The sequence below is a fragment of the Numida meleagris genome, chromosome 9 (genome assembly GCF_002078875.1).
Source record: "Numida meleagris isolate 19003 breed g44 Domestic line chromosome 9, NumMel1.0, whole genome shotgun sequence".
NCBI classification, from domain to species: Eukaryota; Metazoa; Chordata; class Aves; order Galliformes; family Numididae; genus Numida; species Numida meleagris.
In genome coordinates, this window is record NC_034417.1 from 2,187,104 (window position 1) to 2,212,145 (window position 25,042).

At 42.0% G+C, this 25,042-nt stretch overlaps 1 protein-coding gene across 7 annotated transcripts in view; it reads right to left on the reverse strand.

The window, feature by feature from the left end:
- Nucleotides 419–25,042, reverse strand: part of HMG20A (high mobility group 20A) — a 37,911-nt gene continuing 13,287 nt past the window's right edge. For all 7 annotated transcript variants that reach the window (XM_021407794.1, XM_021407798.1, XM_021407795.1 and 4 more), the window contains 9 exons: nt 17,676–17,768; nt 15,619–15,766; nt 14,079–14,294; nt 10,868–11,000; nt 10,496–10,527; nt 7,920–7,995; nt 6,845–7,060; nt 6,059–6,202; nt 419–3,159 (listed from right to left, as the gene is read on the reverse strand). In XM_021407794.1, the coding sequence (XP_021263469.1) occupies nt 6,066–6,202; nt 6,845–7,060; nt 7,920–7,995; nt 10,496–10,527; nt 10,868–11,000; nt 14,079–14,294; nt 15,619–15,766; nt 17,676–17,764 (1,047 nt within the window). In that variant the 5' untranslated portion in view covers nt 17,765–17,768 and the 3' untranslated portion in view covers nt 419–3,159; nt 6,059–6,065. The remainder of the gene's footprint in view (nt 3,160–6,058; nt 6,203–6,844; nt 7,061–7,919; nt 7,996–10,495; nt 10,528–10,867; nt 11,001–14,078; nt 14,295–15,618; nt 15,767–17,675; nt 17,769–25,042) is intronic.

Below are 25,042 nucleotides of genomic sequence, written 5' to 3' on the forward strand. Positions count from 1 at the left end.
GCTCAGCAGGCAGAAGTAGACGCATGACAGAATCTAATAGGGGAAGAGAAAATCAATTGGGAGGCAACATGCATGATGCAAAAGGTTCTTAATGGAAAACAAATCCAGTGGTGAAAAATGAGGGAGGTCAAAGGAGGACAAGGATGTCAAAAAAGGGATGACGCTGTTTAAGTTGCTCAAGTTGGGGGCCAAAGATGACAGGAAGCACCCTGATGTTTCTTTATAAACAACCACCAAAGTTCCCATCACTACAAATAACCAGCTCCTTTCCTTGTTTCAGAGGCGGATACATTTGGGAAGGAAAGGGGGAAGAAGCATCTCTAACATTGCTTCCTCTTAAAGATGAACACAGAGTTGACAGTTTCTCACACAAAAAAAAGCAATCCTAATAGTTCTTTCACAAAAAAAAAAAAAGCAGTTAAAATTGAATCAGAATGGATTTTAATGAAGCAAGTGTCAAACTAGCACATCAACTCCTTAAAAACAACAGGACTCCAAAAGTTTAATTACAAAAGCGTTTTACAGAAAAATTGGCATCTCAACAATTCCAAACACATTAATCCAAGTAATTTAATTCTGTTTTCATGTATTTCTCTTAACACTTCTTTAAGCGATGAAAACATTTTGTCCTGCTCCTCTCCTTGACACCAATATTTTCATTTGTTTTCCACATCAGCAAACACTGAAAAATGTAAACTGAAGTGACACTCAAAGACACTGGAAAGACAAAATCCATTTTATAGGGTGGATCAGTGTAAATAAGAAGCATCTTAATGAGACAAAACATTAATTGGTGTATCAGTGGTAAGCAAGAAATTGCTTTTTCCACAGATGGGTATAATGCTGCCCCTCCTTCCTCGTGGGAAAATCAAAAGGTTTGTCAACCTCCAGTTCATAATATCGTCTTCAGTCTCCCATCCTGGACCGCTTACATGCTACTCAACAGAATGAGGAATTAGCAGTATGCCACAAGCTGATGGCTGTATTGAATTTATGTAAGCAGGGGCAGCCTGCAGCCACCCATACCTTATTTACGGAATGCGTACATCACAGGCTGGAATTGCATCCTACTATCACACTACGTAACAATTTCTGGAATCTTTGTGGGATATATTAGGTCAGATGTCACAGACAACTTTAGAATTTCATGAATCAACTTTTGGCTATGCAGTCCGTTTTGGCCACAATGAAATCCAAGCAAAACACCACTAATGCTACAAATCCAGACATGCACAGGAGAGGAAGGTATGAGTGCGTCTTCTGAAGACATCAATCCATAGGATTTCTTCCCAACACAACATTTGCCATAGAATCCACTAAAAAAGTTCACATCAACATCAGTTGGACTCATCCACGTTACAGAAAATAATGGAGGTCAATTCAGCAAATTAAGGTTCTTTCTTGTGAAGTCTTGATAATGAGCCCGAAGACGACAGAAAGGAGTTTCCTCCCTAAAGGAAGACTTGAAAATACATGAAAATCCTTGCTGCTTGGCTGCAGCAGTCAGTCCATGAGAAAGCAGAGACCTGACATACAAGGTGATGACCTGGAGATGGCTTCAGGCAAGCATGAAGTCTGTGTACGTAGCGTGGGAAAAAAGAAACTGGTGTTTAATCTTCAAATACTTGCATTACAGATACACGAAAGAGATCCCGACTGCAACGCACTCAAGTAATAAAAGCAATCTCCAATTCACAACAGGGAAAACCTGAAAGATTTCTGAAGGAGGAGCAAGGAGATCGTCACGTGGAAGAAAGCGCATTTCCATCATTACCATTAAGCTCACAGATGTCCAACAGGTGCTTAACCACAGTCTGAATTAAAAATATGACAGGAATCAAAGGCCAGCAAATGATTTACATAAGTTAGTGCAGACAGTAGGTGCCATCTTGGACAAGAAGTGCAGTCGCAGTTCAGAAAAATTAGTCTCCAGTGTGCTAAGTTCTACTTTATGCAAGTAAAAGGTCATTTAGGTCACACAGGAACATAACATGCTGAATAATATAGGCTTCACAGACTGCACTTAACCTGTACAAAAGTCAAAAAGCACTTATATGCTGTAATGTAGAATACCATGGGCTGCTATGTGGGCCTAGCTGCCAATAACCTTCTCTGCTACAATAATTTATGCAAAAATACACGTGCTGCTTCCAGGCACACCGCTTTCCAGCACCGATTTCAGAAGGGCAGAGAAAATGCAATTCCCCTGCTCATTTCTCTTAATATAGAATACTACTCTCACCGTGAGATCATTCTCTCTAAAAGTAAGCAGACAGCTAAATCAGAGCGAGCAACGTATCAGAGGAAAGGCAAACTGTGCTTTGTGGTGGTCTAAAATGGAGATTTCTATTTTCCCAGCCAACTGCAAAAAGCTAACGCTTCACTTTCTACCTTGACTATCGCTGATCTATGTGGTAGTAAAACACACAACAGCAGGTCTGCGCAGAAGGGCAGGTTGCTGTGTGCAAGGGAGGTGCTTGGAGAGAAGGAAAGAAGTCCATCTCCTGGTAGAATCAAGTCACAAAGTACCAATTGCAGCCAGTCTCAAGCAAATTCATATTGTTGAAGTTGCTGGCTGACACAGAAAGCAGTTCTGCTGAAGATTAGCTTATGTAAACACCACAGGCAGGGGAGAACAAGACAGCGCACCAAGGAAGACTGCCCATTATAGTGAAGAACACAAGCGCTGCTATCCAGTACTGAAAGTATCATAAAAAGATCAAAAGAAAACTAAAATGGAGGAAGGCCATTTCACAAGATAAACATGAGAACAAACTGAAAGACACTAGAAGACGTTAAGCAGTATAACACAAGGTATTACTACGACACACAGGCTGACTTCACTTCACAGAGGTTTCATCTCCGTAGTCAGCAAGTCCACAGAACATCTGCACCCTCACATCTAGCAGAATTAATAAGAAACTGAAGATTGCACAGAAGTTGCATGCACTTAAGGGTTCCAAAATGTTTAGCGGGTGATATCCGTGGCTTCTTAAGACCTTTTAATGCATTGATCTGTTTGTCCCACTGACAAACCACAAAGGCAGGGACCAGGACAAACCTGCACATCTGCCTTCCACCACCCCTAGTCTTTCCCTCATGGCTTCGTATTCCACACTGGCCAAAGAAATTTTGTAAAGTATCCCCGGGTCACGAGACCTGCAGATGAAACAGAAAAATAAGTGTTAGAAGACTACAAGGCATCAGGATTGAACAGGACACCACGGCATTATTGTTGCATGACACATATGAAAACACAAGAAGAACTGCACAGAAGCCAACAGAGAAGGAACAATACCAGAATAACTCCTGCTTTTCTAACTGTGAATTCCTGCTTCCACTCGAAGAACAGTGCTGAATAAGAAAAACTTCCTCTTCCCCTCCCATATACTGCTTGTACAAAAAAATGTATCTTCACCACATAGTACAGAAAAACAACAGTCACCAGCATAGTCAAATAGTCACTAAGGAAAGCACCTGAGCTACCAAAAAAAGCCATCTCCATTCTGTAAAGCAGAGTTTTTCAAAGACTATTATCACAAATGTATGCTTTCCGTGAGACTGATCTGCAATGTGTCTCAACCTCCATCAGAGCATTTGGTTGCTAGAGACGACATTTAGAACAATTAACATAATTTATCTGCAAAGGGATAATGATGACAGTCTGCTGTTACCATCTATCAGATGGCAGCTGAATCTTCCACAGCTCCCCCCTCTTGTGTGGAAGGCCTGCTTTTCTTCTGGGTTTGCACCCCCAATGGCCAACCCTGCTCCCTTCTAAGATTTTGTCACAGAATAACTGCCAAGTGAGCATCGACACGATGCCCCATGAATCAGTAGTCCTCCTTATCCAGTTACATGCACAGATTTGTATAATGGAACCAGGAGATTATTAATTACATTTTTAATTGCCTCACTGTTTTGCTGCTGAAAGTAGGGGGAGGGGGAAAGAGGAATGCAGTTTTACTTTATAATTAAAAAGTCAGAAGGATTCTGAAGCAATATTTTTTTTTCCTCAAACCAATTATAGCTAAATCCAGCTTAACCAAGAGGAAAATATTTGCATTTTTAGGAAACCAGAAAACATCCATTATTTAGGAAATAAAAATCCCCATGACATGAAAACCGAAGTGTAGATCCCAGTAGCCTCGAGATACAATTTTTCTGGCAAGGTGCTTAAAGAACAAACATCAATTCAGGGTCTGGCACTCTTCTAATAACTCACTAATGAGAAACTACTTTCCCTTTTATACACTCCGTAAGGCCTTCCCCCATCTTCCACATCTCTTTTTGAGCTCAGAATGCAATTAGAAAACAGTATAAAAAAATGAGGAGGTTGATGAGCTACCGAAAAATCCCAGACATGGATCAACAAGCTGTTCCCCTTCACAAACAGCAGCAGTAAAGACACTTCTTTATTCTGCTGTGAGCTCAGTCACCCCTTAGAACTACAGTCTGTTCCATCTGGCTACCCTCTGGAAGGACAACGACCTTTTAGTTTAAGCCATGCTATAATGGGGAACGTGTAATTAGCTGTTCTACACAGTATCACAAAAGGTCAGAATCAGAATGGATGAAAAACCCTGTCTTTGTGTTTGCAGATGGTGTAACCTCGATTTATTTGCATTTCTGAACACCGTTCAAGACATGCAGTTGATCCGATAAAGAATCCAGGTATGCACACAGGTAAAATAGAAATAGGCAAATTCCTAATGGCTGTCTAGTGCTGTGCATTAGAGGGTGTCGTAGTTTCAGCTGGGATGGAATTGTTTTCTTCGGAGCGACTGGTATGATGCTATGTTTTGGTTCTAGGAGAACACACTGGTGTTGATAGTTGCTGCTAAGCAGGGATGTGCAGAGCCAAGCCATTCCCAGCCAAGGGCCCAAGGAGCTGGGCTGGGAGGGAACAGAATGAGGACAGCTGACTCAAACTGGCCAGAGGGATGCTCCGTACCACGTCACTTCATGCGGAAGGAGTTCTGAAGGGGTGGGAGTTCATCTCCCTCTACTGCTGCTTGGAGGCTAGCTAGGGCATCGCTCAGGGGTGGTGAGCAACTGCTTGTGCATCACTTGTTATATACGTTCATATATAGATATCGAGAAAGGGAAAAGGATAATAGCTATGACTATCTTAGTAATAGTTTTATCTCAATGCATGAATTCTACTTTGTTTTTTTTCCTGATCCTCTTCCCCATCCCACTGGGAAAGTGGGGGGAGAGTGAGCAAATGACTGTGTGGTTTAACCCGGCAGGCAGCTAGTCACCACAGCACGGGGGTGGAGGGAAGTAAGTGTGGGAAACGCAAGGAAGCATGGCAATTCAGAAAGGCTGATTTTTCTTTGTTGATTTGTTTTTCTACACTGTTCCTTATTACAATTTCCTAAGCTGCTGAACAGAAGCAAAAGTGAAAAATCATGAGCTCAGAAATAATCTATGCATAAACCATATGGTCATTAATCTCAGCAAATGCTACATCAAGCCTCAGCCACACATCAGCGCTTCATTTAGTTACAAACCTTCCTAACCAGAAGAGTTTGACTACAGGTGCTGCCAACTTGGTAGCTGCAGTGAATTTTCAGTTTACCGTGCAGATCAGTTCACCTGTATCCTCTGAGGCAAATAAAATTCCTATGTGATCAGCAGATCAGATGATACAATTAATGCAGAATTCTTCAAATTTACTCCATTCAGGAAGCTAATCTTCTTCTAAATTAGATACTCTATCACTAAAATTTAAATAATAATTTCCCCCTTTTTACAGCATTCTGTCAGAGTCCTTATTCACCTTACAGAGATACACTGAATAACAGGACAAAAGAGCTAATTATGCTATTATAGGAAGGTCTTGGAGAATTGAATTTAAGAGCCCTTTAGTGCTGTTGAACAGTTTCAGCTCCATTTGACTTTCATTAAGTTAACCTGCTCCTACAGCACTGAGGAAAAAAAAAAAATTGATTGCACAATACAGTAATCAGCACAAGAATCAGTGTCAGAACAAATGCCAGAGGTACAGAGCAGAAGCCAAGCAAAAGCAGCCTAAGAGTTAGCAAGCACTTACCTGGTCACTAGCGTTCGAGTCTGTTTACCACATCCCGGACCGTGGCTATGAGGTTCTCGTTCTCCTGGGGGTTGGCCATAATAATCCCGTGCAGCCTATTCATGTAGGAATCAATAGTTTCCATCGTGGGTGTTTCCCCGCTACCTGTCGGTAACATGGAACCATGAGCTGCTGAATACTTGGATGATTGCAGCACTTCCAAAAATTAAAACTGTTAAGGGCACCATCTCAAGTGCTATAGGAGCTGCTTTTGCCATGCACCATCTCTTATGACAAATTCAATAAAGTCGTATGTCCTAACTCTAAAGCGAGCATTTCCAGGGATATCAGGACTAATGAAGCTTGGCTTTCTTTGGTTTAGGTCTCAGAGTTAATTACAATGCTCTTTCAGCTGGGCATTCAGAGCATCTAAGCAGACTCCCAGGTATCTGATGGGACAGCTGCAGCCTCTCACTTAATCAAGTAATTTGTAGGTCCTATCTTTTCTATTTAGTAACTTCTTCGCAAACAAGTGAAAGAGAGCTAGGACTGAAGGTCTTACTTTAATAGGAATAAAAAGAATAAGAGCAGGAAGAAAAAAAAATCATGCTGAAATTAAGCACTGGTAATAAACCTTCCCCTGCATGTATCTGATGATTCCAGAATCTAATACAACAAAAACTCCAGATCAGCCAATACCGCACAATTACAACAGCTGGCCGCTTACTGTAAATTCATAGAAATATATAAACATGAGAAATTATATTTTAGCTTGGGCAGAGAATGCAAAGAAAAACTCAGTCTGACCTGGTAGCGGGACTCCGGCAAAGCTGGTCGTCAGCGCTTGCCGCAAGGTCTCTAAATGCTGCTGCAGCACTGTGTTGCGGCTACGCTCTTGTATGACATCCACCTCCAGTTTCTCCACTGCCGTACGCATACTCTCCACATGTTTCTGCAGAGCAGCATTCCTCTCCTCGAACTCCATGTTGGATTTACGCAGCTGTCGCAGCTCGGCTTCGCGTGCTGTAAATATCAAACCATTGTCACGGAGTCAAGAAAAGCAGCTGTGATTGGTAGGGAACGAAGTAGGATGTTCTGAAGTGTTCAACTGATGAATAAAGACTGTACAGTTTTAGGTCACAGACAAGAAAGCAACGTACCAAGGAGTGCAAAGAAGTATCAAAATAGCACCCAAGTATTAAAATAGCACCCCATTTATCTGTCACTAAAAATTAGAAGACGTGCAAAGCATAGGAGTACAAGTGAATAGTGCATCTGATTAGAAAGGAAGACTGCAAGAATGATTTCAAATGCATTCAGGGTGACATATCTTAGCAGCAGCACTAAGAGGCCTACAGACAAGATAACAGTTACAAGAATACAATTCTATTGATCAGCAGCAAGAGTATCTGAATTTGAAGTCTGTTCAGTTAAGAAAAAGCCTCCAGGAACTCTGGCAAAAACATCCTCAACTCTCACTGCATGCAAGTGCCAAAACCAAAGAGAGTAACACAAAATGAGCCAGTGCAGTCTTCCACGTATCTAGGAGAACAAATTAAAATACCACTAACTGGCCTGAATTATCATCATGCTATATCTTGGGTATTTCTTTATCCCATAGAACAGCAGCTCCAGCTTGGAATAGTTGGAATAACGACAAACAGAATTCAAACTTCAGCACCATTCTCCAGAAAGGGCAGTTTCGAAAGACAAAGCCAAGAACAACTTTTGTTGCAGCCACCGTGTTTATGCAGATGTAAAATGATGCCAGAAACATTAAGCAACTACACCCAAGTCACTGTTTAGCTGAGGAAGGACAGCACAAGCACGCGGCAAGAACTGTGCAAAAAGCGAAGAGGGATCCTGCCGAAGTTTAACTTACCTTTACTATGATTCAGAAATTCTTCTGTGAATATTGGGATATCGAAGACTGATCTCTCTTTCGTGTCTGCTTCTTTCTACAGAGAAGAGAGTAATACCGCTCACGTTCAGGAACTAATGAAACAGTTTTAATCAAGAAAACAGAAAGAGAAGGGAGACCAAAACCAGAGGCAGATAAACAATTAGGGAAATTATGTTTGCTAAGTAATGTTGACAGCTTTGAAACTTGGTGAAAACACTCGTGAGACATCCATTTTGGATTCATCCCTACTACTGCTGCCCATATGCAGAGATGTACTGCCTTGGCTCAGCACTGGCTCCTGCAGAATAGAAGGAGGAAGAGGGTACTGTGAAAAAGGCAGGGTGCTCTACCTGCAGCCCTGAAGGATAAGATAAAGGTTCCTCAGGTAAAGTAAGTAAATAAATAAATAGATAAAACTCCTCAGCTTCTGAAGGGCAACACAAATTTCTACTGAACAAAAGAGCAAGAATGAAAGTCACCAGTGCTTTTCCATTACAGAATATATTACAGAGCATGTAGAAGATCCACTGAGCGCTCCGAAGCACTTAAGCCTCTCTGAGGTTCACTCAAGATTAAAATCAAAGTTCTCATTACCTCATACTAAAATGATACAACCTGTTCAGGCTGCGTATCATTTTGCCACCCCTCAAATTAAAAGGAGAATCAAAACTGTTTCTATCTTTTGTCTTAAATAAGAGTTTCAACTAGCAATACCATTCTCACCTAGTTATTAAAACTGAAATTGATCTTCAACAAATCAGGCAAAGTTTTTAGAGAAATGGTGAAATATGCTAAGAGAAAGCCGAGATTTGAGGGGTTTAAACTCGTCCTCCCTTATACAGTCAGGTGCAAAGTAAGGTACAGGTATCATAGGTATACTACTACATAATAAATGTTCTCAGCAGAGTAATGTTTCTTGCTTGTGTGCTCCTATTCTGACAGCCATTTGCCTATCTTCAAAGTCTGTAGATCCAACCTGGTCTAATGAACAAGAAGTGAGAGGAAATCTTTGAGATCTTGCTAGTAAGACATTGTCTAACTGATTGCATGAACTTAGACCTACACAGCCCGAACCAAACAGCTTGAGAAAAGCAGCAATAGCAGAACAATGGAGAACAATAACAATGGTTCTGTCACCGCTGATCATAATTAATAGTTGCATTACATATTGCTCTGTCATGTTTACGAATCTAGGATTTGAAGGAAGACAAATGTTCAGTCCCAAACCAACAGGTGAACATTCTGAGGAGGTTTCTCCATGCTTTTCATGGTTACATCTGCCTTTTAGAAGTTGGTTCTTACCTTCCCAAGCCTCATCCTCTTGTTGCTCTTATTGTAATTAATATTACTTATTTGAATTGTTCACTGCAATTCTTTTTGGAGGTCACCTCAATATATAATGTTTACAATGAGTTCAACAGAGATTTCCAGAAACTAAATCATGAACATTGAGTGGAGCAAGGGGAAAGAATGGTTTCCATGACTTTAAGGTTCCTATATTGTCTCAAGATATAATTTCATCAGAACCTATTAATCACAACCACAAAGATAATAGTCAATTCAGATAAGAATGCAGCCGGACAACAAGAAGCTTTAGTCTTGTTTCCAGTAACGAGTTGAGTGAATACATACTTCTAAAAGCAATCTAAATCTTCTTGACTTGTTCCTTGCATATGGAGGATTGTAATATTTAACTACTTGCAGAAAAGATGCGAAAAAAAAAGTATATCAGAAAAGCTGGGGATTGTGCACTTCTAGATAATAACGCAAGGACCGAGTTTAAGAGTCAATAAAAAACACCAAAAACATGCTACCAAAGCATTTTCTTGGAAATGAAACTTATTTTCCTTAAAGTAGATGAGACCACTAGTTGCCTCTCAGCAGTGCACATCCTTGTCACTATTGTAATGAATGTATTAAAAAGCAACTTGATTGCTTTCCCAAGGCAAAAAAAAAGAAAAAAACTCAAAGGAAAACAGATCTTTCAGAACAGCCTACTGCTTAGAAGTGAAATGAGGAGGCTGTGCACAAACAGGATTTTTCATTGTTTTTGTTTGCAATTTACTGAAAACCATGAGAGTTCTGTTGCCCTAGAAATACAACTGGAGAGAGAAAGCGTAAGTATTGCAAGAGGAGAGAGACAGCAGTCAGCCAAGACGCACAAGGCTTGTGATAGCTCTCACCATGTATAGGCAGGCACCTTATCTCCAGACATTCATTACTGTCTTCCAGTATTTACATATGCAAAGCATGTGTGGGAGGGGGTGAGGGGGCAGCATCTCCCAGTGATTTGGCTACATTATTTTCTTCTCAAGGAAGACACAGCATTCATGTTGCTGCAGAAGAATCAGTACCTCAGAACAACAACCCACGGTGTAAACCTGGAGGGTTTATCTAGGTCTCAAGCTATGTATCAATTTTACCTTAGAGTTTCCAATTTAAGAAAATATGGGGAAAGTTACAGCCTTTTCTGCTTTGAAAAATCCTATAGTAACAATTTTCCACGTTTAGCCTGCAACACACCAGATATCAATGTACAGAATGGAGAGGTTTACCTCATGATCATGTACTGGCTGTCTTGCTCCATCTGAAAAAGGAAAAAAAGTAATTCCTCAGAACACATCAGATTTGAGAAAACGTATCAAAAATTAAAGCAGTTGCACAACAGGTAGATAGGAAACTTGTGCAGTGTTCCTAATGAGTCACACAGAACCTGTGCCTAAATGTGGATGCTTTTAATGCACATCCTCCCATAAAATCTAGATACAGTTAAACCTAAATGAATCTAATCACTTCAGACACAGTTGAGGCCAGTGCCGTAGAAAGAACCCTTTTATCAGTGAAAAGCTTTAAGCAAATATCTGGCTCCGTGTCTAGTGGGGAATCTTCTCTTCTAGCAGGGCATCCATTTTTGTCTTGATCAATACCTTGTCGGTGTGATTTGCCTTTTTGTCTGTCCTGTGCTTTCCTGCTGAAGACTTTGTAGGCTTCAGTCTTCTGATACTGCTCCAGTTCCCGCATATAACGCTCCTTATCTCTATCTGCTTCATCAAGGTATCGCTGAAACAAAAAATCCAAGAGATTCAGGGAGTTTCTGCCCCTTCTGGAGGAAGGGAAGAAAAACAACTTGTCAGAGGAAGCGTTGCTCCATCTCACCAATTCAAACAGGAAAGGAGTGAAGAAACAATGAGAATGTGTGAGGTGCAAAGGGTTAAAGTTTCTGGATAAAATTATTGTGCTCTGCCATCCCCTTTTTCCTGTTGTTTTGTTGAGATGACCTGCCGCTAGGCCACTCAGTTCCACAGAATTACACACCTACACACTATAAAATAAAAGCTTAACAATTGCCTGTCTGTGGCCAGGATTAAATGCAATCAAATAAGAATGCATTATTAAAAGATCATGATTCAAGGTCCAGATGCGTAACGCTGAGGTTCCAGTACACTTGTTTTCATGCTCTCAACAGACAAAAGCACGACCAGACTACAACCTCACACCTCACCCCTCGTCTGAGAAGCAAATAAAACAACGCGGTTATCAGCAAAGCACAAGCCTGCAAGGATTTATCAATTTAAGCCACCTGTATTTAGGCTAAGAAAATTAATTCTTTTCCAGCCTGCAGATGTTTCACACATCTGCATAATGGAAGGAGATTAACTAGAGAATTGTTTGGGGGAACAGATGAACAGAATACCATTAAGGCGCAGTCACAATTCTTATTGAGAGAGATCTTTTCAAGAAAAAGCTGCTTCCCAATTCCTCCCCTCTTCAGGAGTTTAACATTCAATGGAAGCACCGAATCGGAGTCAAACTCAGTCACGTGGAACGATTTGCATTTTCATGAAATCATCATGGCAATTTACTTAATGATTATATATTCCATGCATATGGAATATTGACCCTGCTGAGGCGACTGTTAATGTCCTGGATTAGGGTGCTGATGCTGGGCTTGCATTGCTTTTGGCCACTGAATTCTTCCATATGACATTAATTCCCCTCTTCCATCTCCAGCAACGTGACTGCTGAAAGAGCACAGTAACGGAGTTAAATTTGCATTTTGGAACAGCCTGTTCTGCTATACTACCTGTAAGTTGATGTCATAGTTTTCTAGTACAGGTCCATACACCTCCCAACATATTTCCCCATATAAGACAATAAATACAAGATTGCTCAGCTTCAACAAGAGTTCGGGGTTTCTGAGGCAGCAATGGCCTTTGCTGCCTCAATAAAAAAGACAGGAAAAACGGAAGGAAAGGAAGTGCTCAGCAGCCCTTCCCTAACCCACCATTAGTTAGGGATTCAAAAAGCAGCACACAGAGTTGACCTCTACCTCATTTTTCCTAGGTTAAAAAATTGTCTCTGATGCTGGAAGGTTATCACAGAGGTGAGCAGTAGAAGGGCCCAATGTCTATTATCTTTTCCCCTCTCTGAGCAGTCAGAAACATAGTTGTCATGCAGGCCTGTTACCAAATCGATGGTTTACCTTGACACACATTTTCCATTATAGTTAAAACAATGTCTACGCATCAACGCACAATATCTCTGTATAATTTCTATTCTACAAGCTTAGTAAATAGTGACAACGAGTGCTCTTGTTTTTGCACCATCCTATTTCATCCAGCCATCACAAATGCTTTAAGTTTTATTTTGTCTTCATAGTATTCTTGAAAGCTTAAACATCCTGGTAAATTCACATGATCAATCCCAGTGTAACTTGATGCTGCGTACCACTTTGCTGTAATCTCCAAATGGAAACCATGTGAAGATGGTAAAACATCCATTAGCAAAAACAGGGCCCGCTCCAGAATGAAGTACAGCCCCAGCAATGACTTGGTCTTCATTCACATATGAGACAGTGCAGAAGACCACCAGATTCTGAATGAAAGGTGGAAAAACACTTTTCCTGAGGTAACACATACAGAAACTAGAATATGTAGCTCCTAACATCCCATCCATCATACTGACTTTAACATTTTTTCCAGGGCAAGCAACGCTAAAATACTGTCCAAAAGTTAACTCATTTTAATTATCTCCTTTACTAACCTGTCCTTTCAGGTCTGTTGGTCTTAATCCAAGACACCAGGTGTTATATATAAGAGCTGCTCCAAAAGTAACACCTCCTGTTTTATTACATTGGCTCACGATGTCATAGGCAGATGTTGGTGGTATGGTAGCAGAGATTGAACATTCCTACCAATATTCTGCTCCATTTTGTTGCAATGCAACAGATGGCAGCAGAGGAGGAGTCTGACAAAATGGCATCTGACATGTAAGTCTAGACAAAGCAAAAGTATGGAACTGAATTCCTCCATGTGGAAAAAGTGGCACCCACTGACATTCATCAGTGCTTGCTGAGTGTTGATGAGGACCAAACAGTGGATGTAAGGTGAGTGACTCAGTGGGTGGCGTGTTTTGTTTCAGCAACAATGCTGTCATAGCAGTTTTGAAACAGTGGTCACCTCCACTGGTGCAGATTTGTGCAAGCACAGCATGCAGGCTCTTGTTCATCACTGGTGAAAATGCACAGCCAGTGGTTGGGACTATGTTGAAAAAGATTTTTGTGACTACTTTGTAGCCGGGAATTTGCTCCACGAAATAGTGTTATTGTGTTCTTTGTAGCTGTTGTAGTTTCCAAGGAAATAAACAGGAGGCATTACTTTCAGAGCAACCCACATATGCTGACAAGTTTTTTAGATAAACAGAGCTGCAAAATCCTTCCAGCATTTTTGAAATCCTGTCAAATTCTCCTCGGTCGCAGAGAATAAATGTTGGCCCCATCTTCCTGATGGCTTTGGCCTTAGAAGCTGGCAGGCCTCAGGTGTATCCAAGTTAGCTACAACACAAGTTTATTTAGATGAATTGCATCAGCAATGAAATGTCTCAGTAGAGCACTTGCCATGGTTCTGAATATATTCTTGCTTTATCTAGAGGACTGAGTTCTCAAACCACACTTGGATGAAATATTATGGTCTTACCAGGGTTCGTTATGTGGATGGTGCAGGACCTGTGGCCTTTATTTTGAAGAATATTCCTAAACACAAGCTTAATCAAAAGCCAGTGTTAACCTCCTCACTAAACAGCAATATCTTCATTTAACAACAATCACATTCCAGCAAGGAAAAGGGAGTTTAATGGTACCCGTTTCTCCTCGGGAGGAAGTTTGCTCCACTCATTGCCCAGCATCCTGGTGATCTCTGGGAACGGGACTTCGGGCCTCTTCGCTCGAAGCTGCTCCCTACGCTCATTCATGAATCGCACGTACCCTGTGAGGGGGGACTTGGGGGCATTGCTGTCCCTAAGAGGTTTCTTCCTCTTTCTCCCTTTGGCCCAGCCTCCTCGTTTAGTTCTTTGCTGCTGCAAAATGGAAACGAAAGAAAATTCAGATTGAAAGGAAAAAATATTACCACCACTGGAAGGAATAAATATTCATTTCTCAAACCTTTTCATCAGGAGTATATTGCTGCAATACATCCTTGCCATGGACGTTCTTCAGTAAGTTCCAAGTCTTACCTTAGAGCAATTCTGACTTTCCTCTAAGCAAAGCCAGACATGATGTCTGATCCAGCAGGACAACACAGTAATAATTGCGTCAATTTTTGACTATAAAACTAAAAGGAGCAATAACTCCTGAAACTATCACTCTCTCTGATGCAACTGCAAGTATTTTATCTTTATTTTTTTGTTCTAGCTCACAATTTCCTCCCCTTGGCTGTCCCAAAGCACTTGCCTCTGTATCACATTAGGAAAGTCTGTGCATTAGCTAATAATGGTTAACTACGGAGCTGTTTTGCACCTTCCCAATCTTTTGCCTTTGTGCACTGTGTGCCCAAAATGTGGGTGACAGAACAGCATGTAGGTTTTTGTACTCTAGCCTACTCTCTAGGCTTTCTTTTCCAGTAATTGTCTCCAATAAAGAGATGAACAAACTCAAAGGAGAGTACACTAAGATTTTCCTGTGGTGTACAGTTCAAAAAGAATCACATAACTATCACTCATTCTCCTGGCTTCATATCACCAGCATATTAATCTCTGGACAGCACTATTTTCTTATACTACGTCCAAAGAACTATTTCAGTCCTTCTAATCTCTCCCCAAATCAGCGTGTTCCTGCTGTCATGTTAGTTTCAGTTCCCTTTCTGGAATTTTACTACTTCCTTAAACAAGGAGGACTTCACAGCCGAAGACAGACTACAGGGAGAAATATCAAATGCATCTATCAAAATACCAAAACCACTTTCATGTCAAGTTTCAGTTCCTTCATGATTTAGTCATCAAATATCAGTGTGGGACAGTACACACGCTGCAGCCTCAAGAGGTAAGCATAATGCTTTCAAAGACATCAGTTACTCCCAGAAGAGTGTAGCAGTCTCACTTTCCTGCCCCACAACAGAGGAAATAAATTGTGGCAGTGGAACACACAGTCTTCACAAACAGCAGAGGCAGAACCAGTTCTGGGGCCCATACTAGCTAAGACAGACACTTGAAATGTTCTCCCCGCAGTACGACTGTCAGCTTTCATTGGCTGTGTGCCATGATGCAACACCAGAGAAATAACTAGGGAGAACCACCAGATGAAAATGGCATACAGATGACAATTTGCGATCCTACTAAAAAAACCAATCTGATTCGGTGAGAGAAACTAATGACAAAACTCCAAGTCACTATTATTTCCCCTCACCTCCTCCTCAGGCTTCTGCTCAGTGTTTTCAGCAGTGTTAGTGGACTCATTTTGCAGCTGCTGAACCTGTGACAAATCCTCCACCAAATCTGGGTTATTCACAGGCTGCGAAGTTCCACCAGTGAATGAACTCTCCGAATGAGCTAATCTGAAAAAGCACATAATAGCAAAAGAAAAAATAATCAGCATATTGCTAAATCACTTCCTCCCTAATCTTCTAAAACATGCAAAAACATTGCAAATATATTCAGTTCTGACGCTATCATGAAAAAAGATTTCAAAAAAGTCACTTTTGAAGAACTGGCTGTTCCATCCAAACAACTGCTACAGTTACCACAGTTACTATGAAAGCCAGCTTGATTTTTGAAGTGTTATTTTGTCTCATTTTTTTGTGAAGCTTTTGATTACACAAGCTGTCAAGCAAATCAGTGTTTGAATCAAAAAGCATGATTCTACGTAAAAAACAGTAAGAAATTTGAAATAAAAAGTCTCATCTTCTCTAATATACACCTTTCTGGTTACATTTAATGTATTTCTCCACAACTACACTTAAAGGATTGCGGTTGTGTATGATTTTGGATTAAATTTCATTCAGCATAATCTCCTGTTGATGCATGTGAATATTTAAAGCAAAATAAGCCTTGGTCCCAAGAGGCTCCTGAATGGGCACCATTTCATTTTACTGCAAGAACGGTATCTATCAACCATTTTTAAGAAAGGGCAAGCTGTACTGAAGCCAAAACAGAAACAAAAACTAGGTTCTAAAGGTGGGTATGTCAGGATAAGTACTTATTCTGGGAGCAACATCAAGATGTTCTCACTGTGCTCAGTGGGCAAATGAATGTACCATTTTGGGACTCCTCCCAGATTCTAATTCCTTATTAAGCCAGGCTACGTGTTACTTTGCCTTGTGCTGTTACATTCACAAAAAATTACTTTAACAATAGGATACGCTACAAGTCCACTTTGGTCATTTACCCAGCTCTACAGCTAATTTCATACACATCAAACACGTTAAATATTAAAAAGTGGGTTCCAGCTAATGCAGAATACAGCTCTTGAAAACTGAGATACTTGAACAGAGTTGTTAGCTGAATGCCTACAGGGAAATTTGCCTTTAAATAGCATATTTTCATTACTCACTCTTATCAGCAATCAAAGCATAATTACTAGTGAAGAAACAAGGGCTAGAGATCCATGCCTGACTTTCAGATATCAGATTGAGTTCATATTACTAACAATTAGAGAGGCAAGAAGGGAAAAACCATCCACGCTCCTATAATGATGTTCCGTACATATCAGAAAGAAAATGGAGCAATACAGTTTCTCAGAATCTCTGGCATGGCTTGAAAAACATTTCAGTTTTTCTATCTGTTACTCCTTACCAGGGAAGCTTTCTAAACCATATGTATAAGACAAACTTCAATGGGATGTAGCCAGTGCAGTGAAAGTTGATGAAAGCTCATTCACAACACTAACACCTCTTAAATACAAACCTGCTTTGAACACGTGCCTCCCTCTGGGACCAGCAAGTCTGAAGTCCCAGACATGCAAATCCAAATTTGAAGCAGATGTCTCTATATCTATTTTTACAGGGCTTTATCTGTCTACAAAGTCAGAATGTTATTGCTTGGTGCCTTAAAGTCACTGCACCTGGTAGATGTGGCACTGAGGGGCATGGTTTGGTGGGCACGGTGGGGGCACGTTGACTGTTAGACTAGATGATCTTAGAGGTCTCTTCCAACCTTAATGATTCTACGATTCTACACTCCTAGAAGACTACTACCTTTGTCACTGTGATTTTAAATGATGACGTTGTTTCAGTTTGTAAAAGCAGTGTTAGTCCAACGAAAATGAAAAACATCAGTTTCTCAGTGACTGACAGAGATCAGCGATGAGCTGTTTATCATTACCAGAAATCTTTTCTTCAGCAGGCACCACAATAGTCATCAGATACAGCCCATCTCCAACGTGCTGTATAATTCTCTCTAAAACTAAAATCTCAGCAAAGAAAACTTTTCAAGAAAGAAGGGATGGTTAAGAAAGCGGTTACTTACCCAGTCACAGTAATATCACTACCTTCCTTAGATCCATCTTCATCTGCAAAAAGAGGAGGAAGGGTGGAGCCAGCCACCAAGTTCTCCATACCTCTGTTAAAAGAGAAAGAAAAAAAGCAAAGAAACGAAGTTAATTATCTTATTGGTATGATTTCAGTGCTAAGTGGAAAGCAAAGAGATCCAATACCAACAGTCCTACTCCCCGTAACAGAAGTGCTACACCTCACCAAGAACAAAATCTGTGCTGACAAACAGTGAATGCAGCAGGCCACCCAAACAGACGAGCACTGTGCTCCTACTCAAAGGACTTCAGATAGGAAGCATTTATTCTTCTGCTCTATTTGGTTAGATCAGTCAAGAACTCAAAAGGCTGCTCTCAGGAGCTAATCAGTAGTCCTGTCTCTGAAGGGCAAAGAACAGCTCAGCTTTGTGTAATGCTACGGAACGCCCGGGATTAGTTCTGCGATTACAGCACCATGGATATAACATTACTCTCTGGATGCCTGGAACCCAGCCAAGCCTACTTGGTAACTAGCCAAGATGAAGCTGGTATCAGAGCCTACCATCTCCTTGCATGGCTGACAGTGCAAGCCCACCTCCTGCCCAGCTACAGTGTCTTTAACTCCTACCAAACCTCAGCTGGAGCCCTCCCATCCTCCTTCCTGCAAGAGATACGGCGCTTGCCTAAATTAGTTCTAGGATCAAGACATACTTTTTAAGCTCATCTCATCCCAAGTGACAGCTTGGAAATAACAAAGATACCTCAAAATGTGATATGATACACTATCAGAGAAGTGGGGTGTAATACTGGCCCTCAGTACCAACAAAACAGCCCATTTCAAGAAAAATCAGACCATCTGAATTGCTGAGAAGACAATTTTCTTCACCAATAATAAATCTGACATTCTGTCTCACGAGCGTGAGCTCTGCTTTATTCATTTCATGCCTCAATGAAAACACAGGAATATCTACTTTCTTCAGCAACAGCTCTACACCATCATAGCTACTAGAGATGTTAGTTGATAAATGAACCTCTGGTATGCCTCCAATTTGTTCACTTAAGCAAACGCTCAGTTAACATTTACAGCAGGAGATCAATCGACCGTCTCTGTGAAAGAAGCATTATGCCAATCTAGCTTTTCTACCAGAGAGCACAGGTAACTTTCCGAACAAAACTATCCCTCCCATACACAAAGAAGGAAAGTGCAAGAACCTCAGGTCACAAGAGATGTGCTCGAGCTGGAGACTATCCAGCAAAGGGCCAGCGAGATGAAGGTGAAAGGCCTAGGGCAGCTGATCTGACAGGGGATGTTACAGAAAATGGGGGCTTGCACAGTCTAGGCAGAGGAGACTTGGGGCAGATCTAATAGATGCCTAGAGCTGCCAGAAGTACCTGAGATGACAAAAAAAACAGCTCAGGCAGTAGCTCTGCAAGTTCAGATTGGACGCTAGGGAAAAAAAGCCTCTCTACTAGCAGAGGGGAGGTGGTAGAATATCATTGCAGAGCTAAAATGCACAGTTACGCAAAGCTGACCTGAACTACTGCTGGCAAGAGCCCTGCTTTGAGTGGGAGGCTGAACTAAAACAACCCCCAGATGTCCCTCCTAAGATACATCTGCAGTTCTCTGAATTGGAACTCCACGTTACACTTGCTTTCAACTACTAGCAGCTCAGTCATAAAAAAGCAAGAACACTGACTGAAAGCTCTCAAATACAGCGCTTCCAGGAACGGGGGGAGGCAGTAGCTCTTTGAAGATGTTGCAGTGAGAGTAATCAAGTTTTGCTTTAGGTTACAGAATCTCTCCAGTTTTCACAGTCCTGAATTAATCTCTTCAAAAAATAAAGAAAGCTTAAGTAATTAGACTAAAACCTCGCTATTTATGAACAGTATTATGCACGTCTGCAGAAAATCGAATAGCTTTCCTCGCTGTGCAGGCACCTCCAGCAGCCTCCTCAGCAGGTAAGGGCCTCTTCTCATCCTCACACCAATCTGGTGGCAATCCATGCTCCTACATTTTCAGAACAGAACCCAGCAGCTCTGCAGCTGAACCACTCTTTAGCACGAGCTCTGTTCCTGATGCCCTCTGTGACCTTCTCCCCAGGTCCCTGTGCGTGCGTGCCCACACCTGGAGCTAGGCAGCAGCAGCAAAGTTAGGCTTGCTTACTAACCGGAAAATGAAAACAGGATACATCTACCTAAAATCAGAAATAAAAGCGTGAAACTGATGGCAAGCTCCAAACCTCTATAAGCACTCCAACACAAGTAAGCAGCATCCCTAAGCAAAATGAATGGCCTCAAACCAGAGCGGCTCTGAGCTCGCTGCGCTGCTCCACCACCCGTCGTGTTGGCTCCAGTAAAGGTCGAGCACGTACTCAACCATAGGCTTATCTTTTGTCACCCCTTCCTTCAGCTTCCAGGAAAAACAAAGGCTTCATGGTGCAGAAGCTCCACAACAGTGCTCTAACCTGCTACTTAAGTTTTCTAGCTGGACTCTTCACTTCCTACTCAGTTCTACCCAGTGTACAAACACGATTTGACCAGTATCAGCAGGGAAAGGAAAAAACTTACACAGCATGAAAATTGGAGCGCTACCATATGCGGTATAGAATCAAATACCTTAAAAAACAAGTTCTTCCTTAATCTCTTCTCGTGTCTGCTTTTGTAGGCTATGCCATCTAATTGTCATGTTCTTCCAGCACGAAAATATGAAGTAACTGGCTGAGTTGCACTTTGAGCAGACTGAAAGCTCCCATGTGATCTGATCTCTAGTCACAACCATAGAATGGAAAGGAAAAAAATAAAAAAAGTAATTCAATCATCAGTGAGAAAAAACCTAGGGGCTAGAGAGGAACTCGTCAGGAGCATCATTACTATGGCTGCACAGTTAACAATGCTGTTGGAGGGTATCAGACCTAAATACATGGGTGACTCCAAACCTGAAAGCTAAGGCTAACCTATTCTTTAAACACCTTCTACACACACATAGCAAGTGGTGGCATCTGTCACAGTCAACTTGCCCTTCTGAGAATCAGGTCATTTCACGGCATGAGCTCTGATGGCCTCATTGCCAGCTCTGGTTTTAGGAGCATTACATCCGAGTAGAGGTTTCTCCTCTTCTACCTCCTTCTCCTCAAGTGTCTCATCCTCTGCCAGAACAAGGAGCTCCACAATTCTTCTTTCATAGGACACCAGGTAAAAAATTGCATCTGTTGTATCACCACAGCACTCCTTATCTAAGCACTGAGATCCAAGCATATTGTAATGCAACTCATTTAAACTCAGATACTTTATTGAGAGATCTTGCTTGACAAACTTGATTTTGTTCTATGACAAAGGGACCTGCTTAGTGGATGAAGGCAAGGCTGTCGATGTGGTCTACCTGGACTTCAGCAGAGACTTTGACACTGTCCCTCACAACATCCTTATGGAGAAGCTGGCTGCCCATGGTTTGGATGGGCGTACGCTCTGCTGGGTGAAACACTGGCTGGATGGCCAGGCCCAGAGAGTTGTGGTCAATGGAGTTAAATCCAGGTGGTGGCCAGGCACGAGTCGTGTCCCCCAGGGCTCGGTACGGGGGCCACTCCTATTCAACATCTTTATCAGTTATCTTGATGAGGGGATTGAGTGCACCCTCAGTAAGTTTGCAGATGACACCAAGTAGGGAGAAAGTGTTGATCTGCCAGAGGGTACAAGGGCTCCGCAGAGAGACCTGGATAGACTGCATCAATGGGCCAAGGTAAACTGTATGAGTTTCAAAAGGGCCAAGTGTCTTGTCCAGCACTTTGGTCACAACAACCCCAGGCAACCCTACAGGCTTGGGGTGGAGTGGCTGGAAAGCTGCCTCATGGAAAGGGACCTTGGTGTGCTGATGGACAGTAGGCTGAATGTGAGCCAGCAGTGTGCCCAGGTGGCCAAGAAGGCCAATGGCATCCTGGCTTGGATCAGGAATGGTGTGGTGAGCAGGACTAGGGAAGTCATCCTGCCCCTGTATTTGGCATTGGTGAGGCCTCACCTCATGTGTGGTGTTCAGTTTTGGGCGCCTCAGTACAGAAAGGACATGGAGGTGCTGGAGCAGGTCCAAAGAAGGGCAACAAGGCTGGGGAAGGTCTTGGAGAATATGCCCTACAAGGAGCGGCTAAAGGAACTGGGGCTGTTTAGTCTGGGGAAGAGGAGGCTGAGGGGAGAGCTCACTGCTCTCTTCAAATACCTGAAAGGTGATTGCAGTGAGAGCAGGGCTGGTCTCTTCTCACTGGTGACAGGACAAGGGGAAATGGCCTCCAGCTGCTCCAGGGGAGGTTTAGGTTGGAGATCAGGAAAAACTTCTTTACAGAAAGGGTTGTTAAGCACTGGAGCAGGCTCCCAGGGAGGTGGTTGAGTCACCATCCCTGAATGTGTTTAAAATCCGTTTGGATGTGGTGCTCAGGGACATGGTTTAGCAGTGGGTTGATAGAGTTAGGTAGTATGGTTAGGTTGTGGTTGGACTTGATGATGTTGAAGGTCTTTTCCAACCTGAGCGATTCTATGATTCTATGATTGAGAGGAAAAGCTGTAGGACTCACTTCCTCTGTCTGTCCACACATAGCAAGAAAATCAGAAAGAAAATAGAAGCAAGTGCATCTTCAGTAAAAACCACAGTACTATGGGATATGTCAGAGGGAGTTCAGACTCGCTCCTGACAGAAGCATTTCCTGCCATCAAACTGGAGCAGGAGCGTATCATCCAACCTACCTGACTGCAAAAACTATATAAGTAGTGTAGGGGAAACGTCTAATAAGACAAAGGTCTTCAGCTTCAGGAAAATCACAAGCCAGCTTTTCTGTCAGAACAGAAAGCACATGCCGCAGAGAAGAGCCCACTGCATTTATTTTCCCTTCTTGCTAGTAAAAACAGACAAAACACACTAGTGACCAAAATAAAGATTTACAAGAAAAAATTCCTGAGTTCCATTCCATTTCCAAGCAGAATAAAACTTGAGATTTTTTTAAAATGTAATTACTCACTACCCCAGGCAAAACCAGTGCTTCGCTACCGAGGATGCCCCAGGTTTTGGAGTTAGGTCTATAAGAGCATCTGCTGAGTCTCCACCCAGTGCTGTGGGCAACGTAGTCCAGCTCTCCCTTCCCCTGAAAGTTTCACTAGGGTCTGCTGACGTTATATTCCACTTGACGTGATGTCTGCGAATATCTACTTTTATATTAACAAGGCAAAACAGATACCCCATTAAAAGAACAGCTATGTAACAGACACATAAAACATGTCTCAAGCACCGACACTTCTCTGAAACCACAGTGACTGGATGTCATCCAAGGCTTGGTCGTTTTCCCATGCTAGTTTTCCCCATTCAGTGAGGAAACAGTTACTTCTCTTCAAAATTTATATTCAATTCCTCTGATCATTTATGTCAGCAAGACTCAATCACTTCACTACGTGGAACGTGAATAGAAAAGTGCCACGAGCAAAGCAGTTTATTAAAAAAATGTAAATGAATGGACTCTGAAGTTTTTCATGATGTTTGCTCAGCTCTTAACATTTACCAGCATCACATAAGCGAAGCAAGAAACAATAACTTAATGCTTGAATATGGCCATGACAATTTAAAATATCAAATAAGTGTTATGAAATGGGAAATAACTCTGAATGCCAGAGAGAAGTGGTTGTGACTGACCAGCAAAGCCACGAGTTACAAAATTGAAGACAAAAGAACTCAGGAGTGGATATGCCTGCTGTGATGGAGAAGTTGTTTAAAGGCAATTTTACCACTCGGGCTCTCTCAAAGCCTTTCTCACTGCAGAAGTTGTCAGGAAATTACAGCAAATACTCCCAGCTCACTTACACTCCGAGTGGAAAGTAGCTGCCGCCACAGAGGAACGCAGATTGGAATGTCTCACAACAAGTCATTACTGACCGTTTTACAGAACATGGGGTTGAATACTTGAGATGTGAGAATATACCAATAAGAGATCGAGTATATACTTAAAAGAGTGACTCACCACAGGCTCCGTGACCCAACACAAAAGCATCCAGTCTGACCCCAAGAGCAACAACGACAGCATGGAACTGGATGTTTTACATGCGCTGATATGGCACGGGGGCAAAGGTTAGAGGAAATGAAGTGTGGGAAGAATAAATGATTCTCACACAAAACAGACAACTGATTCTGCTCCATTTCAGACAGGATTCATCTTCAGAGAAAAATGACTCCATTTCCACATACTTCTGTTCTCATTTTTCTTATGTGCGCCGTTGCCTTGAACCATTCTAACATAAAACAAAAAGAGCTTTAAAATATGATTTAAATCTTTTTTGTTTTTTTTTTAAGCTAGCTTTAGTTGTGCAGAACAGAAGGATACCCACACACTGATCTGCTACTTCTTTCCCTATAAAAGACCAATAGAACTGATACCAGCCCATTTTTTCTAATAGCAAGAACAGGGGAGATTGGGAATAGACTGCCCAGGGGGCTTAGATTTTCTCATCTGTTCTTAAAGCTCTCTAGTAATGGATAAACATGCATCAGAAATGAAAGTTTGGGTGTATACTGTATGAAGCGCACCAAAGCCTCTTTTCAGCCAAGGCTGTTCTAAAGAGTCTTCAGTTTGGGATGGCTCCCACACAGCACACCACTGGCATCGCAGAATGCAAATGGCACAAACCTCAGATTATGACAGAAAAAGGAATAAGGAGAACATGCACAAAAGAACAGATACAAGGTTCAAGCAACTATGAAGAAATCAGTAGACAGCACTTAGCCTTCCCTGGATGCACGAAAAGGAACAGAAATAGAAAGGACAGTACCATCCTTAGAAAGCATCTCCGCAAAGCATCCTCTCTCCTGGAAGTGCAGATTGTTCCTGTGACCACTCCTAGCAAGATTTCCTAACAAGATGAAACGTGTAAAGAAATCATACAGGGAAAGACTAGAGGCAGAACACCAACAAAAGGCTGTAGGGAAACTCAAAGAAGACTAACTGCGTGCTCCCACTGAGCACGTACCCCAGTTCCCCTCCCACCAAGGGAGAAAGCACACGCCAATTTTCACATCAAGTGAGAACCCACGTACTTCTGTGGCCCTATAAAACAATCAGCAAGAGAACGCAGGCAAGTTAGAAAAAGCTTTACTTATTCTCTTCTTCACCCTCTAAAGGCAAGAGGAAATGATGCCACGCTGCATCACGACTGCAAAACAAGGGAGATATCCACCCACAACACAGACCTACTGGAGCAGGCTGGCTGCTCTCCAGTTCTAAGCAACAAATCAAGCATGAGAGATGTCTGGGAGGTAGAGAGGCAGGCAGAGAGTTTCTGGTGCACCTGTGGCATACGAACCAACAGCACTTCTGCTGCTGAAGTAGGATTGAAAAGAAAG